Raw genomic sequence first — 24,389 nt, forward strand, 5'->3', positions numbered from 1 at the left:
CTCAGTGGTTTGAGCATTGACCTGCTAAACCCAGGGTTGTGAGCAGGAGCGGCACCAGGGTTTCTGGTGCCCTAGGCAGAATTCAGGGGGTGGCATTTTGTGCGCTCCCCACGGGGCGCGCGGGAGCTTCCGGTTCTGCTCCCATCGCGCTGCCGAAGAAGGACCCTCCGCCGAAATGCCACAGGCGACAGTGGCAGTCACTGAGCTGCTCAATTGCCTGCCGCTGATTTCCGCGGCACGTCAGCAGAAGGTCCTTCTTTGGCGGCGCGACGGGAGCAGAACCGGAAGCTCCCGTGCGCCCCGTGGAGAGTGCACAAAATGCCACCCCCCGAATCCTGGCGCCCTAGACAACCGCCTAGGGTCGCTTAATGGAAGCGCCGGCGCTGGTTGTGAGTTCAATCCTTGAGGGGGCCATTTAGGGATTGGCCCTGCTTCGAGCAGGGGGTTGGACTAGATACCTCCTGAGGTCCCTTCCAATGCTAATAATCTATGAAATCAGCAGCTAGTAAACCTTGATTTCAACCCTCAGCTTAAACCACCAATGTAGACCTCTTGCATTGTCCTTTTTTAGTCCTTTCCCTAAAAAAAGGTTGAGTCTCACTGGTTGGGAAGGTGCTGATTTCCAACCAAATGTGGCCTTGACACTAAATTTGTGCTGCTTTTTGCTACCCCCGGGATACACTATGTCTGCACACATTGATTGAAGCAGTTATTATAAAGCTTGATTTACATTTATTCAGATTCTTGCATTTTACATTTTTATTATAAACTGGTGAATACAACATTTCTAATTTACTAGATTAATTTATTTTTTATTTCTGTCAAGCTCTCCTTGATTAAATCAGGGATTTGGAGCAATCCAATTTTTTAATTTCTCCGCTCCAGCTCCACTCCGGCACCAATAGTGACTGCTCCAGCTCCGCTCTGACTCGCTCCATGCTCTGACTCAAATGAATTAACTAAATAAAAAAGTTCATACTGTAATTTTGAAAAAAAACATTTTTATTCAGACTTTGAAAACAATTTAAATGTCATCAACAATGATATAAACTAGAATCATTCATAATTCATTCTGTAAAAAATTATTGCAGCAATCAAGTCGTCTTTCATAGTCTGCCGCAAATCATTTAAAATTAACTTTAAAGCTGAAAACAGTCGCTCTACACTAGCTTGAGTTGTTGGCATGCTCGAAGCAATTCTACAGGCAGCCTGAATGCGGTGTGGGTAGCTCTGAATGGCCTCAAAAACAGACTTAACTTTTAGCCTACCAATAGACTCCATCGCCTCACAATCATCCCGAAAGTTTCTCTCGAATAATGCTTCATTACAATTATGAATCACAGAAACTCGCCGGCGTCTTTCTTGTTCATCCAATTCCTTTTCAAAGTCGTCATCTTCTGAAGAATTGATGCTTGAATTATCGCCATTTCCCCATGATGGTTGAAGACGTCTCAGGGATGGACGCTCGAACAAGTTCGGAGTGGAGACAGAAGTTTGAGAACAGCCTGCTATTTCTGAAGGATGTGAGCTTTCTGAAACCGCAAATTCGATTGTTGATGACTCCTTTTGTTGTGTTTTGTTTTCTTCAACCTCTTTTGCCAAGTTCAAATGTAACAATAGATTTTGTTTTTCGAGTCGTCGAGCAATATCAAGGAGCCCTTCCTTTGCCTTTGGTATTTCCCTTGAGGTAAGAAGAATCCGATACCGTGGGTCAACATAAACCCCAGCAAGGAAATGAATATTGTCAAAAAGCTTCTCTTCGTGTTTCTGCATGGAGGATAGAATTCCTTCCGCAATTTGTCCACCATTTTCTTGCAAGAATTTTGACAGTTTTCGCCATTCCTTCATTAAAACTCCTGGAGTTACATCGACAGCTTGAAGATTCACGGTTGTTTGGTTTGGCTTTGCCAAGAGGTCTCGCAGGTTCTTCACTTCGTCCCATTCAGCTTTTGTTAACTTGAGTTCTCTTGTTCCAGCAGCAGCCACTTGTTCACAGTAAGATTGAAAAACAAGAAGCTGATCAATCATTGCAAATGTTGAACCCCAGCAAGTCTCATTATCCAATGACTGAGTTATCCCATGTAGATCAAGCAGAACACTTTGAATACTTGGGGTTCGTAGTTTGAGAACGACTTGTCGAATTTTTGCCAGAAATTTCTTCGCATGTTCTTTGTTCAGTCCATCCCAGATTGCCAACTGAAGAGTGTGAATACCACACCTCATCAGCTGGACTTTTGAGTCGTCCTCCTGAAGCCATGTTGGAAGTATGAGACTAGGGTCATTAGCCCATTGCGCAGCAGCATCCATGTTGAGTTCAATTTCATCCATTCCTTTAGTTCCTTCATCAGGCAAAATAGCTTCAGTTCTGTCCACATCCCTGTTCTCAGAGGTAGAAATGGTTTCATTGTCCTCGCTGACATTTTTGACAGCACACGTCATGTTTGCTGCATTGTCAACGCAGATGCTCAGCACTTGCATTTCACTGATTCCAAATTTTTCTAAAATAGCTTTTACTTGACCTTTCACGTACGAAGAATTGTGACGCCCTTCAGTGTCGATTATGTCCAAGGTTTTTACCACAGCTTTATCTTTGCCTTCTTCGTAGTACTGAGCGTTGATTGCAAGGAAATTTCTGTTTCCACGGGTTGCCGCATCCATTTTCAGGTAGCACAATTTTTGCTCCAAAGCTTTCTTGAGCTCTTTGCGGCCAGACTCAGCTGTGCTGACAACTAAATGACGAACCGCATCGTGCCCCATCGAAACGCCAAGCTGCCGACCCATTTCACCTGCAATTTTTTGGAATCCTTTGTTCTTTAGCCCGAAGGTAGTGAGCGGTGTTGAACTCAAGCAAACCATTTCCATCAGCCCTTCACGGAAAGTATTGACATCCATGGTGACTGTAACCTTTGAGGACTTCAAATATGAGGCAAGTTTTGTTTGCTCAATTTTGGGTTTCTTTTCGGATGAAGCGCCGCAAAAAATCTTTTCTCCAGGAGTTTTCAAAGAGCCAGATGAACGTCGTTTAGCCGCGTCAGCTTTCTGTTTTGCCTCATCTTCCTGATCCTTTTTTGTAACCAGAGCCGCATAGTTTTCAGGATGGTTACGTTTTACATGCCGCCAAAGGTTGAAACTTTTCACGGCACTTGCTTCACTTGTCTTGAAGCTACATGTTTTGAGCTCTCCGTTCACTTCCTTTTCCACCTTGCATGTTGCCGATTTCTTCTTGGCTTTTCCCAAAAGCCCAAATTTGGGCTTTTCAAATTCAAAAGTAAAGACGTCGTTGAGATCCTTTTCCGTAAATCGGCTATCAATCATGGGGGGCAGACTTGATTTTTTTGTTGAAGCCTTGGCCAAATCTTCTTGTGCTGCTACCGCATCCAAATGTTTCTTGTTATGATCTTCGAAAACCAATGAACAAAAGCATTACATTGTTTTATAATGTACCTGCTTGTGATATCTTAACCACTTAAGGTACTTCCAATTTATTTTGGATTTTCTGGACAAAAATGATCGCATTTTCTTTTTACACAATTATTATTAAAGTATATTTTAATATGTTAACATGTTTCTTGCAGTTTTAATGAAGAAGTATTTTTAATATACATTTTTATTTATATATATTAATATAAATTTTTATTTATAAATTGCAAGTTAGTTTTTCTTATAAAATTTTGCGGTAAAAGTATTTGAAATATTTTCCAATTTTTTAATTAATATCTCAAAAATGGGATAGCTCAGTGGTTTGAGTTAAACCCAGGGTTGTGAGTTCAATCCTTGAGGGGGCCACTTAGGGATCTGGGGCAAAAATCAGCACTCGGTCCTGCTGTGAAGGCAGGGGGCTGGAGGAGATAGGTATATCTCCAATTATTTTTTTTAATAGATATAGCAATGAAATTTGGTATGTGCCATAGCATTAGTACATGGTCTGACTGTTCTACAACATTAATTGTTGGGAAGTAATGAGGCTACACGTTACAAGGTTGAAAATAAACTTTAACGGGAAAGCAGATTCAAATTGTAAAAGCAGCAAAGAATCCTGTGGCACCTTATAGACTAACAGACGTTTTGCAGCATGAGCTTTCGTGGGTGAATACCCACTTCTTCGGATGCAAGAAGAAGTGGGTATTCACCCACGAAAGCTCATGCTGCAAAACGTCTGTTAGTCTATAAGGTGCCACAGGATTCTTTGCTGCTTTTACAGATCCAGACTAACACGGCTCCCCCTCTGATAACAGATTCAAATTGTAAGCACAGTCCTTTTAGTAAAGAGAGCACATTTTTTAAATATGTTTTTGCTTCATCAGCCTGAATAGATTATACAAGATAGAGCAAATAACAGGTTCTATCTTGTATAAATGTTTCCAGCCTGATGAAGCAAAAACATATGTCTGAAAATTTGCTCTTTACTAAAAGGACTGTGCTTGCAATTTGAATCCACTTTCCCATTAGTTTATTTCCTATGTTCTATCATACAACATCATTCAAATAAAATTATCTAAACTGCAGGCGTTGTGAACTGGGGGGATTGGGCCAATTTTATTTAGTATTTTTTAAATCTTCGACTATTTAACAGATATGACCCTGAAATATGATTTAATGCATTAAAATGGTATTCAATTTATTTTGTATAATTAACCATTTCCGAGAAAACTGTTTAAAAAATTTAATCTGCTTAGATGCTTAGAACAATACAATTTTACTTATTACTTATTTTTCAACTTTGGAACCATACATTTTAAACGTAATAATAAATAACCAAAAATTATTAACTTATTATGGAACATAATATTACCGCTCGTAGCCAACAGTAAAAATGACCAACCGCCAGTTCGGGATGCCTATGGTTTAAATAATTTTGGATAATGTAATATGGTAGCACATACTAACGCTAAGACCTGGACATAATTTCATTACTTTATATTAAAGCGTTTTTGAGATATTAATCAGACATTAACTTTTCATCACCTCCTTGAAGGGACACTAGCTCCCTTAGGAAGAATTTTAGGACACATGTTCACAGAAACATTTTTTCTTAAGATGACCTAAGAATTCACCCCCAAAGTTGTGTTGGACATTTTCCAATCACTCTGGATATATCACAAAAATCACTTCTAATTTATGCAAAAATGTTTACTGTATATTTCTATGCCTGCTGCACGCGACTTTTTCAGTAAATTTAGAATTACAAACAACGCTATCAAAAGACCATTGAACAGATGACATATAAAATAAGTCTGCCAAAGTGATACGGGGACATGTACAAATGAACAGATGTACTGGTAACGGGAGCCCGTGTGAGAAATGAGCTTAAGTGGTTAATATCGCAGCGAACAGCAGAGGCTAACAGAGGGAGTTTGCCTGGGATCTGTCCGAGAGGAGGTCCGCTAAGTGCTGCACTGGGGGGCCGTGTTGGGGAGTATCTGAGTGTCTGTTGCAGGAGACAGTTTGTCAGTTTGACCGTGTGCTTGACTGTTTGTTTGAACAGTGTGAATTGGGAGGCTTTGTTCTAGTGGGCCTTGAGTGGGCCTGACTGTTATAAAAAGGCAGTCGGCAGCGACCCAGCTGAGCGGCGAACAGAGGAGAGGCTAACAGAGGGAGTTTGCCTGGGGAGAGCCCACTGAGGCTTTCATCTTGCGGGCTTCTGTGAGTAGTTTCTGCAACAGCTGAGGAGGCTCTTAGAGGGAAGGTAATATGGAAGGTGAGCGTTCAGGTGTTGTAACCTGCACAGGTTGTGCCATGCTTGTCTTTCTTCCACAGGGCAGAAGCGACTTTGTCTGTGCAAAGTGCAAGCTGGTCTCCATATTGGAAGAGAAGGTTCGAGGTCTGGAGAAACAAGTATCGACCCTGCGTTGCATATGAGAAAATGAAGATTTCCTGGACAGACGTCAGGATATGCGACTAGGGGCACAATGTTCTGAAGAAATCGGAGCAGGCTGCGCAGCGAGGAGAGAGGGACAGCAAAGAAATTTGGCAGCATGTGACCTCCAGAAGAAGAAAGAGGAGCATCCATGTACCAGCAACGGAGATACAGATGAGCAACCGTTTTCATGTTCTCTCCGCAGGTACTAGTGTGGAGAGTGGACTAGATGGTCCATCTGAGGGAAGGGAGCAGAAGGAGACTCCACTGATTGGAAGGCATGAGATGTACTGTCCTAGGGATGGGGGTTCCACGACCACCGCTCCCAAGAGGAGGAGGAGGGTGGTGGTGGTCGGGGACTCTCTCCTCAGGGGGACTGAGTCATCTATCTGCCGCCCTGACCGGGAAAACCGAGAGGTGTGCTGCTTGCCAGGGGCTAGGATTCACGATGTGACGGAGAGACTGCCGATACTCATCAAGCCCTCGGATCGCTACCCCTTCCTGCTTCTCCACGTGGGCACCAATGATACTGCCAAGAATGACCTTGAGCAGATCACTGCAGACTACGTGGCTCTGGCAAGAAGGATAAAGGAGTTTGAGGCGCAAGTGGTGTTCTCGTCCATCCTCCCTGTGGCAGGAAAAGGCCTGGGTAGAGACCGTCGAATTGTGGAAGTCAACGAATGGCTACGCAGGTGGTGTCGGAGAGAAGGGTTTGGATTCTTCGAGCATGGGATGGTGTTCCAAGAAGGAGGATTGCTAGGCAGAGACGGGCTCCACCTCACGAAGAGAGGGAAGAGCATCTTTGCAAGCAGGCTGGCTAACCTAGTGAGGGGGGCTTTAAACTAGGTTCACCGGGGGAAGGAGACCAAAGCCCCGAGGTAAGTGGGGAAATGGGATACCGGGAGGAAGCACAAGCAGGAGACTGCAAGAGGGGAGGACTCTTGCCCCATACTGGGACAGCAGGACAATCAGCGAGTTATCTTAAGTGCCTAGACACAAATGCAAGAAGCCTGGGGAACAAGCAGGGAGAACTGGAAGTCCTGGCACAGTCAAGGAATTATGATGTAATTGGAATGACAGAGACTTGGTGGGATAACTCACATGACTGGAGCACTGTCATGGATGGATATAAACTGTTCAGGAAGGACAGGCAGGGCAGAAAAGGTGGGGGAGTTGCGTTGTATGCAATAGAGCAGTATGACTGCTCAGAGCTCCAGTATGAAACTGCAGAAAAACCTGAGAGTCTCTGGATTAAGTTTAGAAGTGTGAGCAACAAGGGTGATGTCGTGGTGGGAGTCTGCTACAGACCACCAGACCAGGGGGATGAGGTGGACGAGGCTTTCTTCCGGCAACTAACAGAAGTTGCTAGATCGCAGGCCCTGGTTCTCATGGGTGACTTTAATCACCCCGATATCTGCTGGGAGAGCAATACAGCAGTGCACAGACAATCCAGGAAGTTTTTGGAAAGTGTAGGGGACAATTTCCTGGTCCAAGTGCTGGAGGAACCAACTAGGGGCAGAGCTCTTCTTGACCTGCTGCTCACAAACAGGGAAGAAATAGTAGAGGAAGCAATAGTGGATGGGAACCTGGGAGGCAGTGACCATGAGATGGTCGAGTTCAGGATCCTGACACAAGGAAGAAAGGAGAGCAGCAGAATGTGGCCCCTGGACTTCAGAAAAGCAGACTTTGACTCCCTCAGGGAACTGATGGGCAGGATCCCCTGGGAGAATAACCTGAGGGACAAAAAGAACAGGAGCACTTGTGGCACCTTAGAGACTAACACATTTATTTGAGCATAAGCTTTTGTGGGCTACGGCCCATTTCATCAGATACACGGAGTGGAAAATACAGTAGGAAGATAGATATATACACAGAGAGCATGAAACAACGGGTGTTACACACTCTTATAGTGGGTATGGCATAGAGTGATCAGTTCAGGTGAGCTGTTATCAGCAGGAGAGAAAAGGAACTGTTTGTCCTGGTAATGAAAATGGGGCAAAGGGGTCCAGGAGAGCTGGCTGTATTTTAAAGATCCTTATTGAGGTTGCAGGAACAAACCACCCCGATGTGTAGGAAGAATAGTAAATATGGCAGGCGACCAGCTTGGCTTAACAGTGAAATCCGTGCTCGTCTTAAACGCAAAAAAGAAGCTTACAAGAAGTGGAAGACTGGACAAAGGACTGGGGAGGAGTATAAAAGTATTGCTCAGGCATGCAGGAGTGAAATCAGGAAGGCCAAATCACACTTGGAGTTGCAGCTAGCGAGAGATGTTAGGAGTAACAAGAAGGGTTTCTTCAGGTGTGTTAGCAACAAGAAGAAAGTCAAGGAAAGTGTGGGCCCCTTGCTGAATGAGGGAGGCAACCTAGTGACAGAGGATGTGGAAAAAGCTAGTGTACTCAATGCTTTTTTTGCCTCTGTCTTCACAAACAAGGTCAGCTCCCACACTGCTGCACTGGGCAGCACAGTATGGGGAGAAGGTGATCAGCCCTCTGTGGAGAAAGAAGTGGTTCGGGACTATTTAGAAAAGCTGGATGAGCACAAGTCCATGGGGACGGATGCGCTGCATCCAAGGGTGCTAAAGGAGTTGGCGGATGTGATTGCAGAGCCATTGGCCATTCTCTTTGAAAACTCATGGCAATCGGGGGAGGTCCCAGATGACTGGAAAAAGGCTACTGTAGTGCCCATCTTTAAAAAAGGGAAGAAGGAGGATCCGGGGAACTACCGGCCAGTCAGTCTCACCTCAGTCCCTGGAAAAATCATGGAGCAGGTCCTCAAGGAATCAAACAATGTGCCCTTGTTGCCAAGAAGGCTAATGGCATTTTGGGCTGTATAAGTAGGGGCATTGCCAGCAAATCAAGAGACGTGATCATTCCCCTCTATTCGGCACTGGTGAGGCCTCATCTGGAGTACTGTGTCCAGTTTTGGGCCCCACACTACAAGAAGGATGTGGATAAATTGGAAAGAGTCCAGCGGAGGGCAACAAAAATGATTAGGGGGCTGGAGCACATGACTGATGAGGAGAGGCTGAGGGAACTGGGATCGTTTAGTCTGCAGAAGAGAAGAACGAGGGGGGATTTGAAGCCGCTTTCAACTACCTGAAAGGGGGTTTCAAAGAGGATGGATCTAGACTGTTCTCAGTGGTAGCAGATGACAGAACAAGGAGCAATGGTCTCAAGTTGCAGTGGGGGAGGTCTAGGTTGGATATTAGGAAACACTATTTCACTAGGAGGGTGGTGAAGCACTGAAATGGGTTCCCTAGGGAGGTGGTGGAATCTCCTTCCTTAGAGGTTTTTCAGGCCCGGCTTGACAAAGCCCTGGCTGGGATGATTTAGTTGAGGTCGGTCCAGCTTTGAGCAGGGGGTTGGATTAGATACCTCCTGAGGTCCCTTCCAACCCTGAGATTCTATGATTCTATGATATCTCTTGTGATATCTTAATATATCAATAAACAAAAACATTTGTTTTGCAATATACCAGTTTGTGATATCTTAAATGTTGCATCTCACATCACACTTTTCCGTAATCGCAGCACTCAGCGCGTCTCGTTGATCAGCACATACTAATCTAACTGCTCTATGTGTGTGCGTACTCGCCTAACCTTGGCACAAGGGTGGGAGCAGCCTGCCTGCACGGTTGCCGAATGTCTGATAATTATCTGGTTCTCTAACTGTAATTTTGGATCTGTACATTTAAATCTCGATTTTGGCCGAAGTGAGAATAACTGTGACGCTTTACGTAAAGTGGTAAAGTAGATGTTAATATCAATTGTTATAGAATCAAACTTTTTGGCATCTTTAGGACTTTCTTGCTAAATGTCATTCATTTCGGATTGGAAAAAAAAAAACTGGAGCAGTGGAGCAGTCAAGATTTTCTGTGCTCTGGCTCCGCTATAGCTCTGGACAAAAACCTGGAGCTCCACTGCTCCGTGCTCCAGCTCCGGGTTCCGCTCCAAAGCCCTGGTTACAGTGAGAGGGGAGAGGTCAGGGGGCCGCGCAACGCCCACGGGGGAGAGGTCCACTGTCAACATCATAAAACCAGCTCACCGAGCGGCGGTAGCGGGGGAGCATCTCCCCCCACCATGGCACTATGCAAACTAGCACTTATGCTGGCGACACTTATATCACTCGGGGGGTGTTTATTCTTTTCACACTCCTGAGCAACAGACGTTTTACCGATGTAAGTGCCAGTGCAGACGTGGCCTCACTTCAGGCCCCGTTCCCTGCTGCACAGTCCAACACCTCACCGAAGCCAGAGGCAGCTAGAAAGACTTAAAGCATCAATAAGACAAGAGAGAAACATCAGAGATCCAGGTGTTGCTATTTTCATGTTTCCAGGCTCCTTTCTAGGCCCAAGATGCCAGGGCACCATGGGAGCAGGCTCGGCCCTTTGCTGGCTTATGTGAAACAGAGACTCTCGCTCCCCTGAGGCTGCCTGGCAGGAAGAGTTGGACTGGATCATGCTGTGAGGAGCTGGTGAAGCAACAGCATAATTCGCGCTCCACCGTTACCGACCAAACGGCACCCAGCTCTCCCCTCGGTTTGCACCCTGCTCGTGGGACTCGCTAGCTTACCGGAGACGTGCTTGGGAAGGAGGCCAGGGAGCTGGCGGAGGGCAGCCCTGTCACAGTCTGACCCAGGAACCCCGCTGGAGGCCAGGCCATCGCACTCGCACAAGGCAGTGGAGAAATTTCTCTTGGCTTCTCATTGGTCACAGCCAGGGCCGGCTGCCCCCACCCCGCTGGGTCAGCGTCGCAGCCGAAGAGGCCTGCGGAGGGTGCGCTGGTCCCGCGCCTGCAGGAGGTCCACCGGAGCCGCGGGACCGGCGACCGGCAGAGCGCCCCCCGCGGCATGCCGCCGTGCTTGGGGCGGCGAAATGTCTAGAGCCGCCCCTGGTGGGGAGACCTGCCTCCTGCCTTGAGGGGGCAGTTCAGGCCTCCTGCCAGCACTGCAGTGGGCACTCTCTTAACGCGAGCGCCCCCAGGTAACCGGGGCTTAGCCTCCGGCCCCCCTGCAGTGGGACGCTCTCTCGCTCGCGAGGGCAGGGAGATTTGCAGTTCTGCACCCAGTGGCTATGCAGGGTCCACGTGCCAGGAGCCGGCACAACGCCGCGAGCCTGGCTCGCCAATTTCATACAGGGCCCCCCTGAGTTTCCAGCTCTTCCCGTCCCCGGAGCTGCTCCGGGGATCCGCACGGCTCACCTGGCCTGGGGTAGCCGGGAATTCTGCCTTCGCTCAGGCCCTGGGGGTAGCCAATGGCCGACTCATCGTCTGGCTCCACTTTCACGATGATCTCTGGGTTTGCGTCACCTGTTCACAGGAAGGAAAAGCCTGAGCCGCTGTTTCCTGAGGTCACTCGGGCTGGGGCAGGAGAACCTGCGAAATAGCTTTAAATTGGCGTTTGACTGCCCCTGGGAACACTGCCTGGGGTGTGTCTGTCAGTGTGCGGCAGACACAGCAAGAGACCTCAGAGCTCCTGTCCCTGCCTGTGAATATACCCCAGGGCCCCCCATCCTGTCCTCCTCCCACTTACTGCAGTCTGCCCCAAACCCCCCGGCCGCAGGGTGCCCCAGCTGCTGGCGACTCCTGTGGGCGAACCAGGACGCCAGACACTGGAGCTGGGTGTGCCAGGAGCTGGCTACAGCAGGGGGCCACCTTGAGGAATCTACAGGCGGGTCCCCGAGTTCTTCCCCTCACACCTGCCCCCGGCGACCGTCCCGGTGGATCCCAGCATCACTCACAGAAGGGGTCGTCGGGACCGTCTCCTTCACTGTAATGCTGGGCACACTCGCCGTAGGCGTCGTCCTCGGGCTCCGTTTTGACCACGATCTCTGCTTTGATACCTGCGGAAAGCCAAGCACGTTGCACGCTCCCTGCGCCCACGGCAGGGCTGCGAGGGAGAGACTGGCTCCGGGGCAGCGTTCGACTCCCGCTGAGCTGCTCTCCCGCGGTCAGCGGCGTTCGTTTCTAGGAGCTCTTCCCTGCAGCGCGTTCACCCCTCGGGCACGCCAGGAGGGCTTATCCCCGGTTACCGTCAGGGAGCTGAAGCACCAAGGGACCTGTCCCCAGCCAGACCCCAGACCCCCGGCCACCCAGCCTGCCCCAGTTACACTCGGGGACGTGCAGGGCACTGGGGGAAACACAGCCCCTGTTCATCGTGTCACTTCCTGGCAGGGATCCAGCCAGTTTCAGGGCACCGAGGGACCTGCTGCCTCCCAACATCCTTGCAGAACTCTTAGGTTTGCTGCTGCACTGGGGGAGCCAGCCCCAGTCCTGAGGCCCGGCCAGCGCGCTCGCACCGTGGGGACGCACGGAGGCTCTTCTGCATCCTCCCAGCGCGAGGGCAGAGATGCCCGGCCAGCGCGCTCGCGCCGTGGGGACGCACGGAGACTCCTCTGCGTCCGACCCAGCACAAGGGCAGAGATGCCTGGTGGCCCCTATTCGGGCTGCCCCATTGCTGCCAGACAAGGAGCTGGACTGGCTCCAGCGAGAGCCGCCCCCAGCACTGGGCAGAGCGGCAGACCAACCCCATTGCCCAGCCGGCTCAGCGGGCGCTGCCCTGGGGCAGAGCAGGGCCAGTGGGACAGGGCTCGCTGTGCTCCCGGGCAGAGCTGGGTCACCCGCCCCGCGAGGGCAGGATGTGCTTGTGGGTCTAAGCCTTCTCTGCAGCCATTGCCCAACTCCTAACCGCCTGAGCCCCACCCCCACGCCCCCAGCCAGCCGCCTCGGCTCTTCCCAGACCTAGACTGGGAGTGCTGCAGGGCAGGGCCTGGGCTTGCCTGGCTGGGAGGTGTCTGCACCTCCTTTTCCAGGGGGGCTTCGGGGGGCCGGCCACTGCCAGCCCTGCCCAGCGTTTAGCCAGGCTGGGCCTGGGGGGTTCGCACCACGCACCAGTGCTGGGGTAGCCAGGGAGGTCTCGGTCCCCCAGGCCCTGGGGATACCCCACGTACGACTCGTCATCTGGCTCCACTTTCACCACAATCTCATGCTTCCCGTCAGGCCAGCCAGGACAAGCTGCTACTAATGCTGGGGCAGTCCTGGGCTGGACTAACCCTGGGAGCCTCTGGGCTGAACGGCCCCCGGCTGGGGAACCTGGGCTGGGACTTTGGGGTTCCTGCGTGGGGAACAGTTTGGGCCCGTCCTTTCCCGGCCCAGGGCAGACAAATAACGCTCCTTTCTCCAGAGAGCACCGGGGCCCTTTGGGGCAGGAGAGCCAGACCCGCCGCGCAAGCGTCCCTGTGCCGGGGGCTCAGCCCCACTCCCTGGGGAGGGGCCCACGTCCCACGGCCGCGCTCCTCACAGAGGGGTCACTGTGACAAACTGGGAATGTTCTGAATGTTTGCTCTGAATACGGTGTTGGTGCCTCAGTGTCCCCTCTGCAGTTCTTAATATCTAGGTGGTGGATCAGGGGGTGTGATTGCTGCAGAGCGAGGGGCCAGTGCACCTAAATGCCTGACACTCTGTCTCCTAGCAACTGATGGCCTGGGCCCCTCCTCTGCAAAGGTGCCAACTGAAGGTGTTGGAGACAGAGAGATCAGGTGACCTCCTGGCCCGGGAAAGAGACAAAGGCCAGAGAGGAGGGGCTGGGGGGGGTCAGTCTGGAGCTGGCTGGGGACGAGGAGTGAAGGGCAGACGTGGGGGTCTGGCTCACTGCCCCCCAGGATGGACCCGGCCGAGGGGTCCGGCTCGCGGTACCTACAAGCTCTGTGTTAGACCCTGTTCCTGTCATCGAATAAACCTCTGTGTTACTGGCTGGCTGAGAGTCACGTCTGACTGCGCAGTGGGGGGGCAGGACCCTGTGGCCCCCCCACGACCCCGCCTGGGGGGACTCGCTGTGGGAAGCGCACAGAGGAGCAGAGGATGCTGAATGCTCCAAGGTCAGACCCAGGAGGTGAAGCCGTGGGAGCTTCTTGCCCTGGGGACAGTCTGCTCCAAGGGAGAGGAGGCTCCCCAGAGTCCTGCCTGGCTTGGTGGGGAGCAGTTCCAGAGCAGCGCCCGGGGACTCCGTGACAACTGGTGGCAGTAGTGGGATGTACTGCACCCCGTGAATGGTGATTCTTGCAGTAAGTGACTGGGGAGCAGTAAAACGAAGGGGGGATAATGAGGACCAGGCGTGCTGAAGGCTCAGCGAGGGACGGTTTCAGGGGGCGGTTAACCGCTGGGAGTGTGTGACCAGCGAGAAGGACTGTTGGAGTAACAGGGTCCCCCTGAGGACGGCAGGGAGCAGTCCCGGGGTGGAGGAGCTGCCGCTCGACCCTGGGAGAGAGAAGGATTTTTGCAGTAGCAGGGTTCCCTGGGGATTGCAGGAGCAGTCCCAGGGGCGGGGGAGGCTGCAGCTCGACCCTGGCAGAGAGGTGGTGACACGAGAAGGGCTGGCACACCAGGGGTTCTTCCTGGAAACCACGGGGGAGCCAAGAGCACACAGGCCTGTGAGCCCAGAGCCACTTGGGAGCGGTGCAGTGATGGCCTGTCACCATCCCCTTAAGAAGGATATTGTGATCCTGTGCACAGAGAGAGGGTGACGCATGGGGAAGTTCACCCAGGCCCAGTTAATCGTGCAGCTGGAGGAGGAGGACCGCTCTGAGGAGCAGATTCCTGACCCAGATGGGGCTACAAGAGGATCTGGGAACAGCTGGAGCAGCAGCCAGGCATCCTCGAGAGTCTGGTCCCCAACCAGACGAGGGTCTTCACGATCGGGTTCCCCATCAGGAGATTGGAGATGGATGGGATGGGAGCAGAGCCCGAGGAAAAGCTGCAGGAGAAGCAGCAGCAGCATGGACTGGTGATGGTGGAGTGGAGAGACATAGGGGGCTGCCCAGGGGTCAGTGGGGAGACACGCCTGGGGTGGTGAGACCCTGGGACAGAGAGAACTGGGGTGGTGCAGCCGCAGATGCTGAAGGGCTGGGGGACCTGGGTGAAGGTCCCCAGGGTGAAGCCCCTCGCCCTGCCTATGGCCCGGATCCCTGTGCAGACCCAGGAGGGGTCGGGCTGGCTGGTCGTTGGGGTTCTCCAGGATATCGGCTGGGAGGCCCTGTTGGGCGGTGACTGTGGGCTTGGCTACACTGGAGAGTTGCAGCGCTGGTGGTGGCTTTACAGCGCTGCAACTCACTCCCCGTCCACACTGGCAAGGCACATACAGCGCTGCATCTCCCTGGCTGCAGCGCTGGCTGTACTCCTGCTCTGCCTGGGGAATAACGGCTGCAGCGCTGGGGTGCCAGTGTAAGCAGTGAGTAATCTGACTACGCTGTAACTGACCTCCAGAACCTTCCCATAATGCTTTTAACTAAATGACTCTTTGTTTTGTTGTGAACTCCCGGAGCTGCTTATCTAAAAAACAAACACAGCTCCTGTTTGCTGTGAATGCGGCAGGCAGGGGGATGAATGTCCACAGCTAGTGTTTGCTTGAGGAGAGAAACAGCACGGCGAGGGGGGGGGGGGGGAAGGGAGGCTGGCCGAGCAGCTGCTTCTCTGGTCTGCAGGCTGTTTGCATTTAAGAGTGAATGAGAGAGGGGTGGGGGAAGGGATCAGAATTTGCAAGGCAGGGATCAGAATTTGCAAGGCAGGGAGCTGACCCTGTCGGCTCCAAAAATCCACTCACTCTCTCTCCCCCCCCCCCCCCCGCTCCCTGTCACACTCCACCCCATCCCCCTCTTTTGAAAAGCACGTTGCAGCCACTTGAATGCTGGGATAGCTGCCCATAATGCACCACTCCCAACACCGCTACAAATGTGGCCACACTGCAGCGCTGGTAGCTGTCAGTGTGGCCACACTCCAGCGCTTTCCCTACACAGCTGTAACTCCCAGCGCTGCAGACCTGCAAGTGTAGCCAAGCCCTCAGTCTCTCTGGGACAGGATCCAGGCCCTGCTCCTGTAATGGCCGAGGGTTTGAATTTAGATCCAGGGAACCAATTGGGTAAGATGGAAATGGTCAGTGAAAATGCGAATGACCTGGCTGGCACGGGGGAGGGGCTGCTGGGCTCAGGATACCTGCCTGTCTGTAACCAGCCCCCTGGGGCTGAGCGGGAGGGAGAGATGCTCCCTGCCCCTCTGCACACCGGAGAGGGGCTCACGCTGGCTCTGAGGCTGTGGCCGGAGCAGAGAGCTCGCTGCCTGCCCCCACGGGGACAGCCAGGGCAGCGCTGAGCACGGGGGGAGCGGAGACCCCAGCTGAGTGGGGGGACACCCAGGCAGGGCAGGTCGGCTGCCAACCAGGTTTGCCTGGTCCAGACGTGCTGCTGGGAAGTGATTACACAGCAGGGAGGGAGCTACCAGGGACAGGGCTCAGGGGGGCTGTGACCCCAGGCCCAGCCAGCGATGGGGAGCAGGTCCCACTCCCTGCCCCAGCAGCTGAATCCCAGACCGAGCTGCGGAAGGATCCCTCCTTGGAGAAGCTGAGGGAACTTGCTGGCCCCAGCGCTGCAAACCCCCTTGGGAAGGCTGCAGGGACAGAGTCCTGCGGGGAAGGGATCCCTGTACCGGGAATAGGCTCCCCAAGGGGAAGCAGAACTGGGGGGAGATTGGGAGGCAGCTGGTGGTGCCCCAGGAATCCACAGGGTTCTTCCCTCTCGAGCTGCTGGATGGGGGGAGAGTGAGGGGACCCCTGGACCTGGAAGGGGAGGATTGGGAGGAGAAGGGGGAAGACCCCCTGGGGATCTCTTCCCTGAGGTGGGAGCCAATCTCCCCATCAGGTGTCCCCCATTCAGAGTCACTGGGAAAGCAGCCCAGAACCTGGAGAGAGGTCAAGGACTTGCTGGCTTTAGATGGGATCCAGCCATTCAACAGCCCACGGGCCTCACCCGCGGGGCTGGTCCCCAAGGGAGACAGGACTAGTTTAGTGGTTTGGTTTAGTGGGGACTATTGGAAGCTTAAAGCCATCACAGTGTCCGATGCCGACCCCATGCCTAGGCCTGGGGAGAGTCTAGACAAGCTGAGGGGGATGGAGAACCTGGCCCTGGCAGACACTGATGACATGGGCATCTTTAGCCAGACCTGGGAGGAACAGGTGTCCCAGGTGAAGAGGGGGCTGGGCTGCCTCAAGGAGGTGGGACTGACGGTAACAGCTGGAAAGTGCCAGGTGGGGACGGCAGAGGGGTTGTATCTGGGCACAAGGTGGGGAGCGGCTGCCCAAGCCCAGCGCTGGCCAAGGCCAAGATGGGGGCTCTTAACCAAGGGAGCCCGAATCGCAGCCCAGGGTGCTGGGAGAAGACCCTGTCCCAGTTTGAACCCCAGGGGTATTGGGGTGGCAAAAGGGTTCGGGCCGCATAAACCTTCCCACATGCAGCCTGCGAGTGCCACCAAGCTCACCCGGCCTAAGGGAGGGCGCGAGACTGGACTGTCCTGGTGTAACTCCCACCAAGGAAGGGGAGAGATGCTGGGGCATCCCTGGGAACGTTGGTGGGTTCGAACTTCCCCAGGTCACTGGCTGAAGTGACCTCGCTCAGTTCGGTCTTGAAGGGGGGAGAGATGTGACGAACTAGGAATGTTCTGAATGTTTGCTCTGAATACGGTGTTGGTGCCTCAGTGTCCCCTCTGCAGTTCTTAATATCTAGATGGTGGATCAGGGGGTGTGATTGCTGCAGAGGAAGGGGCCAGTGCACCTAAATGCCTGACACTCTGTCTCCTAGCAACTGATGGCCTGGGCCCCTCCTCTGCAAAGGTGCCAACTGAAGGTGCTGGAGACAAAGGGATCAGGTGACCTCCTGGCCGGGGGGGGGGGGGGGGGAAGGGGCGGAGCAGAGGAGGAGGGGCTGGGGGGGGGTTCAGTCTGGAGCTGGCTGGGGACCAGGAGTGAAGTGCAGACGTGGGGGTCTGGCTCACTGCCCCCCCCCCCCATGGGCCCAGCCGAGGGGTCCCGTTCTCTGTACCTACAAGCTCTGTTTTAGCCCGTGTTCCTGTCATCGAATAAACCTCTGTGTTACTGGCTGGCTGAGAGTCACGTCTGACTGCGCAGTGGGGGGGCATCGCCCGGTGACTCCGTGACAGTCCCGCCTTGCTCTGGGAAGCAGGGGCCCGGCTGCACACGAGCACAGGGACTGCGCTGCTGCTCGACGAGCCCCTACGTCTGCTCAGCTCGTCTAGCTCCCAGTCAGTCCCAGCTTCCCGTCTGTGGCAAAGGCTCCAGTGCTGGTAGCGACCCTGCAGCTCCAAGCACACCCGGCTTTGATCAACTTCTGGTGCAGCTCGGGCCGTCTGGGGCCCTTCCATGGTCAGAAACAGCTGGCAGGCCGCAGGCAGCCCGACTGTAGCCGTTTATACGGGTTCCCCAAGACCCTGGCTCTTCCTGGCCTCCCTTTGCCTGATCAACCCCAGGTGGAATTTCGCAGCACTCACCTGTGCCGGGGGCATGGAGAATTCCTCTCTCCCTCTGCGCTGGGGGCCCCCCCGGGCCTGGCTCCTCTTCCTGCTCCGTTTTAATAACCACCTGGGCTCTGGGGTCAGCAGAACCTGCAAGGACAGAGAGTCACAGCCTGGGTCCCGGGGCACCGGCACTGGCAGAGCAGGTTCAGAGGTGACGCCGCCGAGCTCTCGAAGCCCCTCTGTCCCGAGGGAGCCGTTCAAGCCGCGGGGGCTGGAAGCTGCAGTTAGAAACGTTCCAGCTGGACAGAAGATGCACCGTGAGGGCTGCGGGGCGGGGGATGGGCCGTTCGGGCAGGGTGGGCTCTCCCTGGCGTGGAGTCGGTAAAGCGAGAGCGGCCGGTTTCCTGCTGAGCAGCCCGGGGGGGCTCAATGCACCACTCACCTGTGCCGCAGGCGTCAGGCGTTCCCCTCGCTCGCCTCTCCCTGCGCTCGCCCACACGCAGCCTGTCCCCTCGCTCCATCGGAGCTGGGCTCTCCGCCTCGAGCCACCGGCGCCTGCCCGAGGGAAAGACGAGTCACGCTCTGGGCCTGCCGGGTCAGCCAGGGCGGGGCAGGAATGATCCAGACCCCAATTCCCAGGCAGCACCTGCCTTTAACCAGAGACACGGTTCCTCCATGGGGCAGGGGCTCAGGCCAGGCGGTGAGGACGAGGGGCAAGTCTGCAGTGTGAGGATTTGAACTCCCCACGCATTGGGGTCCCAGTAACCCAGGGCCGTGTGCTCCCCAGTGTCTGCCCCTGCCCACGCCCACAACTGTGCTGTGCTCACCCCTCTCCAGTTCCTTCCTTCCCCCGCCCCCTCTTCAAATCCCAGCACCCCCCGGGACTGGCCACTGACGGGGGTCAGGCAGAGCCAGTTATCCCAGCCGTGGGCAGGGATTTGCAGGGGGCTGTAGACCCCCCTCTCCGAGGCAGGAACCAGCCTCTAGCTAATGGGGGCAGAGGGAACTGCCCCAGGGCAGGTGATCCCATCGCTGCCCCCTCAGAGTTCTTGCCCCTTCCTTTGGAACGACTGGCCACAGTCAGACCCAGCACCCCAGGGCCCCTGGCCTGACCCAGTGCGACCGTCCCTCCCCCTCCCCGAACGCTCGGCACGCAGCCATCGCCGAGCTCCTGGGGCGCCAGGCAGCCCCAGCGGGAATGCAGCACGAGAGCAAGGAGACGAACCGGAAACACCCGAGCTCTGTTAGTGGTGAATTTCCCCGGCTCCTGCCACGCCCTCGGGAGCCGCTCCTCCCCGCGTCATCCCTCCAGAGCAGACTGGCTCCTCGGGGCCCGGGATGCTGCCTTCCCACCCGCCGGCAGAGACCGAGCCGCACGGCCCCACGGGACACACACTCTGCTGGGCCCTCCCCACACTGGCATCTCAAAGGCCCCTTTGTGTCACTTCTCGCGCGTTCTCCAACCCTTCCCCGGTGAGCAGCAGCGAATGTCGCCCATGCCGCGTTCACCCTCCTCCGTCACTCTGACAAACTGGGAATGTTCTTAATGTTTGCTCTGAATACGGTGTTGGTGCCTCAGTGTCCCCTCTGCAGTTCTTAGGTATCTAGGTGGTGGGATCAGGGGGTGTGATTGCTGCAGAGGAAGGGGCCAGTGCACCTAAATGCCTGACACTCTGTCTCCTAGCAACTGATGGCCTGGGCCCCTCCTCTGCAAAGGTGCCGGCTGAAGGTGTTGGAGACAAAGGGATCAGGTGACCTCCTGGCCCGGGAAAGGAGCTGAGCAGAGGAGGGGCTGGGGGGGGGGTCAGTCTGGAGCTGGCTGGGGACGAGGAGTGAGGGCAGACGGGGGGGTCTGGCTCACTGCCCCCCAGAATGGACCCGGCCGAGGGGTCCGGTTCGCGGTACCTACAAGCTCTGTTTTAGACCCTGTTCCTGTCATCGAATAAACCTCTGTGTTACTGGCTGGCTGAGAGTCACGTCTGACTGCGCAGTGGGGGGGCAGGACCCTCTGGCTTCCCCAGGGCCCCGCCTGGGCGACTCGCTGTGGGAAGCGCACCAGGGGGCAGAGGATGCTGAATGCTCCAAGGAGAGACCCAGGAGGTGAAGCCGGGGGAGCTTCTTGCCCTGCAGACAGGCTGCTCCAAGGGAGAGGAGGCTCCCCAGAGTCCTGCCTGGCTTTGTGGGGAGCAGTTCCAGGGCATCGCCCAGTGACTCCGTGACAGTCACTCACAAAGCCGTTCAATAAATCCAGGCGCCCCGTCCATCTCACAGGCACCCCCGGCAGAGCATCTTACTGCCTCCCTTCTCCTTCACTCATGGTCCCGCCGCCGGCCTAAGCCAGAACTCTGGCCAACTGGCTGCCACCCTGTGTCCTGGTCTGTGCCAGAGTCACCCATGGGCTCTGCTTTGCGCCAGCCAGCGACGCAAAGCAGAAGGAACATGAGAGGAACACGGGTGTCAGGCAGAGCAGCCCGGAGAACAGGGGCTAGAGCTCGGAGACCGACACACCTGCCAGGCTGTCCCGGAGCTGTGAGATCCGTGCTCCCTTCCCGACTCGTGGCAATAACTCCTACTCGGAGAGCCCAGCAGGACAGGGAGGGGGTGGGTAACAGGATGAAGCCGGATTTCTAGAGCTCGATTCCTGGCTAGCAATGGAGACGTCAGAAACCCATCGGATACGACAGCACCTAGACAGACGAGCCCCAAAGCGCGTGAGCTCCTCGGACGGCTGATCTCCCTAGAACAGCCTCACGATTTTCAATATCACATATTTGAACCCAGGGAAGAAATGACGTGGAAAAAGGGTTTTAATTTTGATTTTCCTTGGACCATTTCTACGCCCGGTAAAGTCTCTTCATGGGGTGTCCTCCTGGAATATCACCAGCTGCCTCAGGAGTGGGGGGGGGCAGCTTTCTGCCTTTAACCCACCGCCCAACCCAAGTAAGACGCAGCCACTTCCCAGAGACACAGAGCCAAGGGTGTGCACACGTCCCAGTGCCGCTCACAGCCAGCTCGGCTTCCCTGCTTTTATCACACAGGAGCACCAGAATAGCTGCCTAGTAAAAATATAAGACAGAGAAATCTAGCCCGGGGTGATGGCCCAAATTCTGTGCTGACCATCTCATGCCCGGCAGGCTTCTTGGAGTCAAGGCAGGATTTTGCCCTGCAGCTGGAGAGGAATGGAGCACCCTAGGTTATACCATATGCTGTTTTTTTTCTCGCAGGAGGCTGGTTGCTCTTGGTGGCCAATCTCACAGGTTCGCCAGGCCTTCTTCTCAATTCCAGGCTCACCCAACTCTCCCAGCAAAACCAAGGAATCATAGAATATGAGGGTTGGAAGGGACCTCAGGAGGTATCTAGTCCCACCCCCTGCTCAAAGCAGGACCAACCGCAACTAAATCATCCCAGCCAGGGCTTTGTCAAGCCTGGCCTTAAAAACCTCTAAGGAAGGAGATTCCAACACCTCCCTAGGGAACCCATTCCAGTGCTTCACCATCCTCCTAGTGAAATAGTGTTTCCTAATATCCAACCTAAACCTCCCCCACTGCAACTTGTTCTGTCATCTGCTACCACTGAGAACAGTCTAGATCCATCCTCTTTGAAACCCCCTTTCAGGTAGTTGAAAGCAGCTATCAAATCCCCCCTCATTCTTCTCTTCTGCAGACTAAACGATCCCAGTTCCCTCAGCCTCTCCTCATCAGTCATGTGCTCCAGCCCCCTAATCATTTTTGTTGCCCTCCGCTGGACTCTTTCCAATTTATCCACATCCTTCTTGTAGTGTGGGGCCCAAAACTGGACACAGTACTCCAGATGAGGCCTCACCAGTGCCGAATAGAGGGGAATGATCACGTCTCTTGATTTGCTGGCAATGCCCCTACTTATACAGCCCAAAATGCCATTAGCCTTCTTGGCAACAAGGGCACACTGTTGACTCATATCCAACTTCTCGTCCACTGTAACCCCTAGGTCCTTTTCTGCAGAACTGCTGCCCAGCCATTCGGTCCCTAGTCTGTAGCAGTGCATGGGATTCTTCCGTCCTAAGTGCAGGACTCTGCACTTGTCCTTGTTGAACCTCATCAGGTTTCTTTTGGCCTGGTTTCTCTAAGTCCCTCTGTATCCTATCCCTAACTTCCAGCGTATCTACCACTCCTCCCAGTTTAGTGTCATCTGCAAACTTGCTGAGGGTACAGTCCACACCATCCTCCAGATCATTAATGAAGATATTGAACAAAACTGGCCCCAGGACCGACCCTTGGGGCACTCCACTTGAAACCGGCTGCCAACTAGACATGGAGCCATTGATCACTACCCGTTGAGCCCGACGATCTAGCCAGTTTTCTATCCACCTTATAGTCCAATCATCCAGCCCATAATTCTTTAACTTGCTGGCAAGAATACTGTGGGAGACTGTATCAAAAGCTTTGCTAAAGTCAAGGAATAACACGTCCACTGCTTTCCCCTCATCCACAGAGCCAGTTATCTCCTCATAGAAGGCAATTAGGTTAGTCAGGCATGACTTGCCCTTGGTGAATCCATGCTGACTGTTCCTGATCACTTTCCTTTCCTCAAAGTGCTTCAGAATTGATTCCTTGGGGACCTGCTACATGATTTTTCCAAGGACTGAGGTGAGGCTGACTGGCCGGTAGTTCCCCGGATCCTCCTTCTTCCCTTTTTTAAAGATGGGCACTACAGTAGCCTTTTTCCAGTCATCTGGGACCTCCTCTGATCGCCATGAGTTTTCAAAGATAATGGCCAATGGCTCTGCAATCACATCCGCCAACTCCTTTAGCACCCTCGGATGCAGCGCATCCGGCCCCATGGACTTGTGCTCGTCCAGCTTTTCTAAATAGTCCTGAACCACTTCTTTCTCCACAGAGGGCTGGTCACCTCCTCCCCATACCGTGCTGCAGAGTGCAGCTGTCTGGGAGCTGACCTTGTCTGTGAAGACAGAGGCAAAAAAAGCATTGAGTACACTAGCTTTCTCCACATCCTCTGTCACTAGGTTCCCTCCCTCATTCAGCAAGGGGCCCACACTTTCCTTGACTTTCTTCTTGTTGCTAACATACCTAAAGAAACCCTTCTTGTTACTCTTAACATCTCTCGCTAGCTGCAACTCCAAGTGTGATTTGGCTTTCCTGATTTCACTCCTGCATGCCTGAGCAATACTTTTATACTCCTCCCTGGTCATTTGTCCAATCTTCCACTTCTTGTAAGCTTCTTTTTTGTGTTTAAAGCTTTGGCTACACTTGCATTTCAAAGCGCTGCCGCGGCAGCGCTTTGAAGCGCTAAGTGTAGTCAAAGCGCCAGCGCTGGGAGAGAGCTCTCCCAGCGCTGTCCGTACTCCACCTCCCTGTGGGAAATAACGGACAGCGCTGGGAGCGCGGCTCCCAGCGCTGGGGCTTTGACTACACTGGCGCTTTGCAGCGCTGCAATTTGCAGCGCTGCAGAGGGTGTGTTTTCACACCCTGCTGCAGCGCTGCAAATTTGTAAGTGTAGCCAAGCCCTAAGACCAGCAAGGATTTCACTGTTAAGCCAAGCTGGTCGCCTGCCATATTTACTTTTCTTCCTACACATCGGGATGGTTTGTTCCTGCAACCTCAATAAGGATCTTTAAAATACAGCCAGCTCTCCTGGACCCCTTTCCCCCTCAGGTTATTCTCCCAGAGGATCCTGCCCATCAGCTCCCTGAGGGAGTCAAATTCAATTGAAAATGCACAAAAACAGCATTTTATTTATTTCATTAAATAAAACTACCTTAAATGTGCTGGATACACAAGAAATAATGATAAAAGGTGTTTGGCCTGTTCCCATAACCGACTGGTTGAACACAGCTCGCATTAGCTGGAGCTGGTCCCCCCGCCTGTCCCCCGCAGTGAGCACCCCAGAGCGGCTCCTCGCACCGCGCGGTTCACAGGCTGCGGGAGGAAATCACACGGTCCTGCTTTTTCAGCTCCCCGCCGGTTCCTGACCGCGCCCAGGCACTGGACTCACTGTTCCTGCCGAGGCTCCTGCTGCCAAAGGCTGGGCCGAGCCCTCCGCCCGGCTGGGGCCAGGGGCCTGGCCGGCGTCTCCGCGGCCCGGCCGGGTTTGCTGGGTCCCCGCAGCCGGCACCAGCTGCCCCGCTCGGGGCGTTGCGAAGGAACCCGCAGGCTCCGGGCCTGGCCACGGGCTGCGGATTTCAGGCTGACTTGTAGCCGGCGCTGCCTGCACCCCCGCCGGGGCTGAGCACCGCACACAGCG

At 54.0% G+C, this 24,389-nt stretch overlaps 1 protein-coding gene across 1 annotated transcript; it reads right to left on the reverse strand.

The window, feature by feature from the left end:
• Positions 1–981: 981 nt before the first annotated feature.
• LOC123363376 lies at positions 982–24,335 on the reverse strand. The gene is made up of 6 exons (XM_045004288.1): positions 24,141–24,335; positions 18,592–18,704; positions 18,183–18,296; positions 11,594–11,695; positions 11,055–11,162; positions 982–3,398 (listed from the first exon to the last, which is right to left on the reverse strand). The coding sequence occupies exons 2-6, from the start codon at positions 18,668–18,670 to the stop codon at positions 1,057–1,059; spliced, it is 2,745 nt and encodes a 914-aa protein (XP_044860223.1). The 5' UTR covers positions 18,671–18,704; positions 24,141–24,335; the 3' UTR covers positions 982–1,056.
• Between the last annotated feature and the right edge of the window lie 54 nt (positions 24,336–24,389).

This window comes from Mauremys mutica, chromosome 2 (genome assembly GCF_020497125.1).
Source record: "Mauremys mutica isolate MM-2020 ecotype Southern chromosome 2, ASM2049712v1, whole genome shotgun sequence".
In the NCBI taxonomy this organism is placed as follows: domain Eukaryota; kingdom Metazoa; phylum Chordata; order Testudines; family Geoemydidae; genus Mauremys; species Mauremys mutica.

Excerpts from the sequence above, each read along its gene's own strand:
- LOC123363376 (XM_045004288.1), bottom strand. The coding sequence starts at position 18,670 with ATGGAGCGAGGGGACAGGCTGCGTGTGGGCGAGCGCAGGGAGAGGCGA. Across the intron at positions 18,297-18,591 it reads GCCTGACGCCTGCGGCACAG|GTTCTGCTGACCCCAGAGCC; the intron begins GTGAGTGGTGCA and ends CTGTCCTTGCAG. Across the intron at positions 11,696-18,182 it reads TCTCCATGCCCCCGGCACAG|GTATCAAAGCAGAGATCGTG; the intron begins GTGAGTGCTGCG and ends GGCTTTCCGCAG.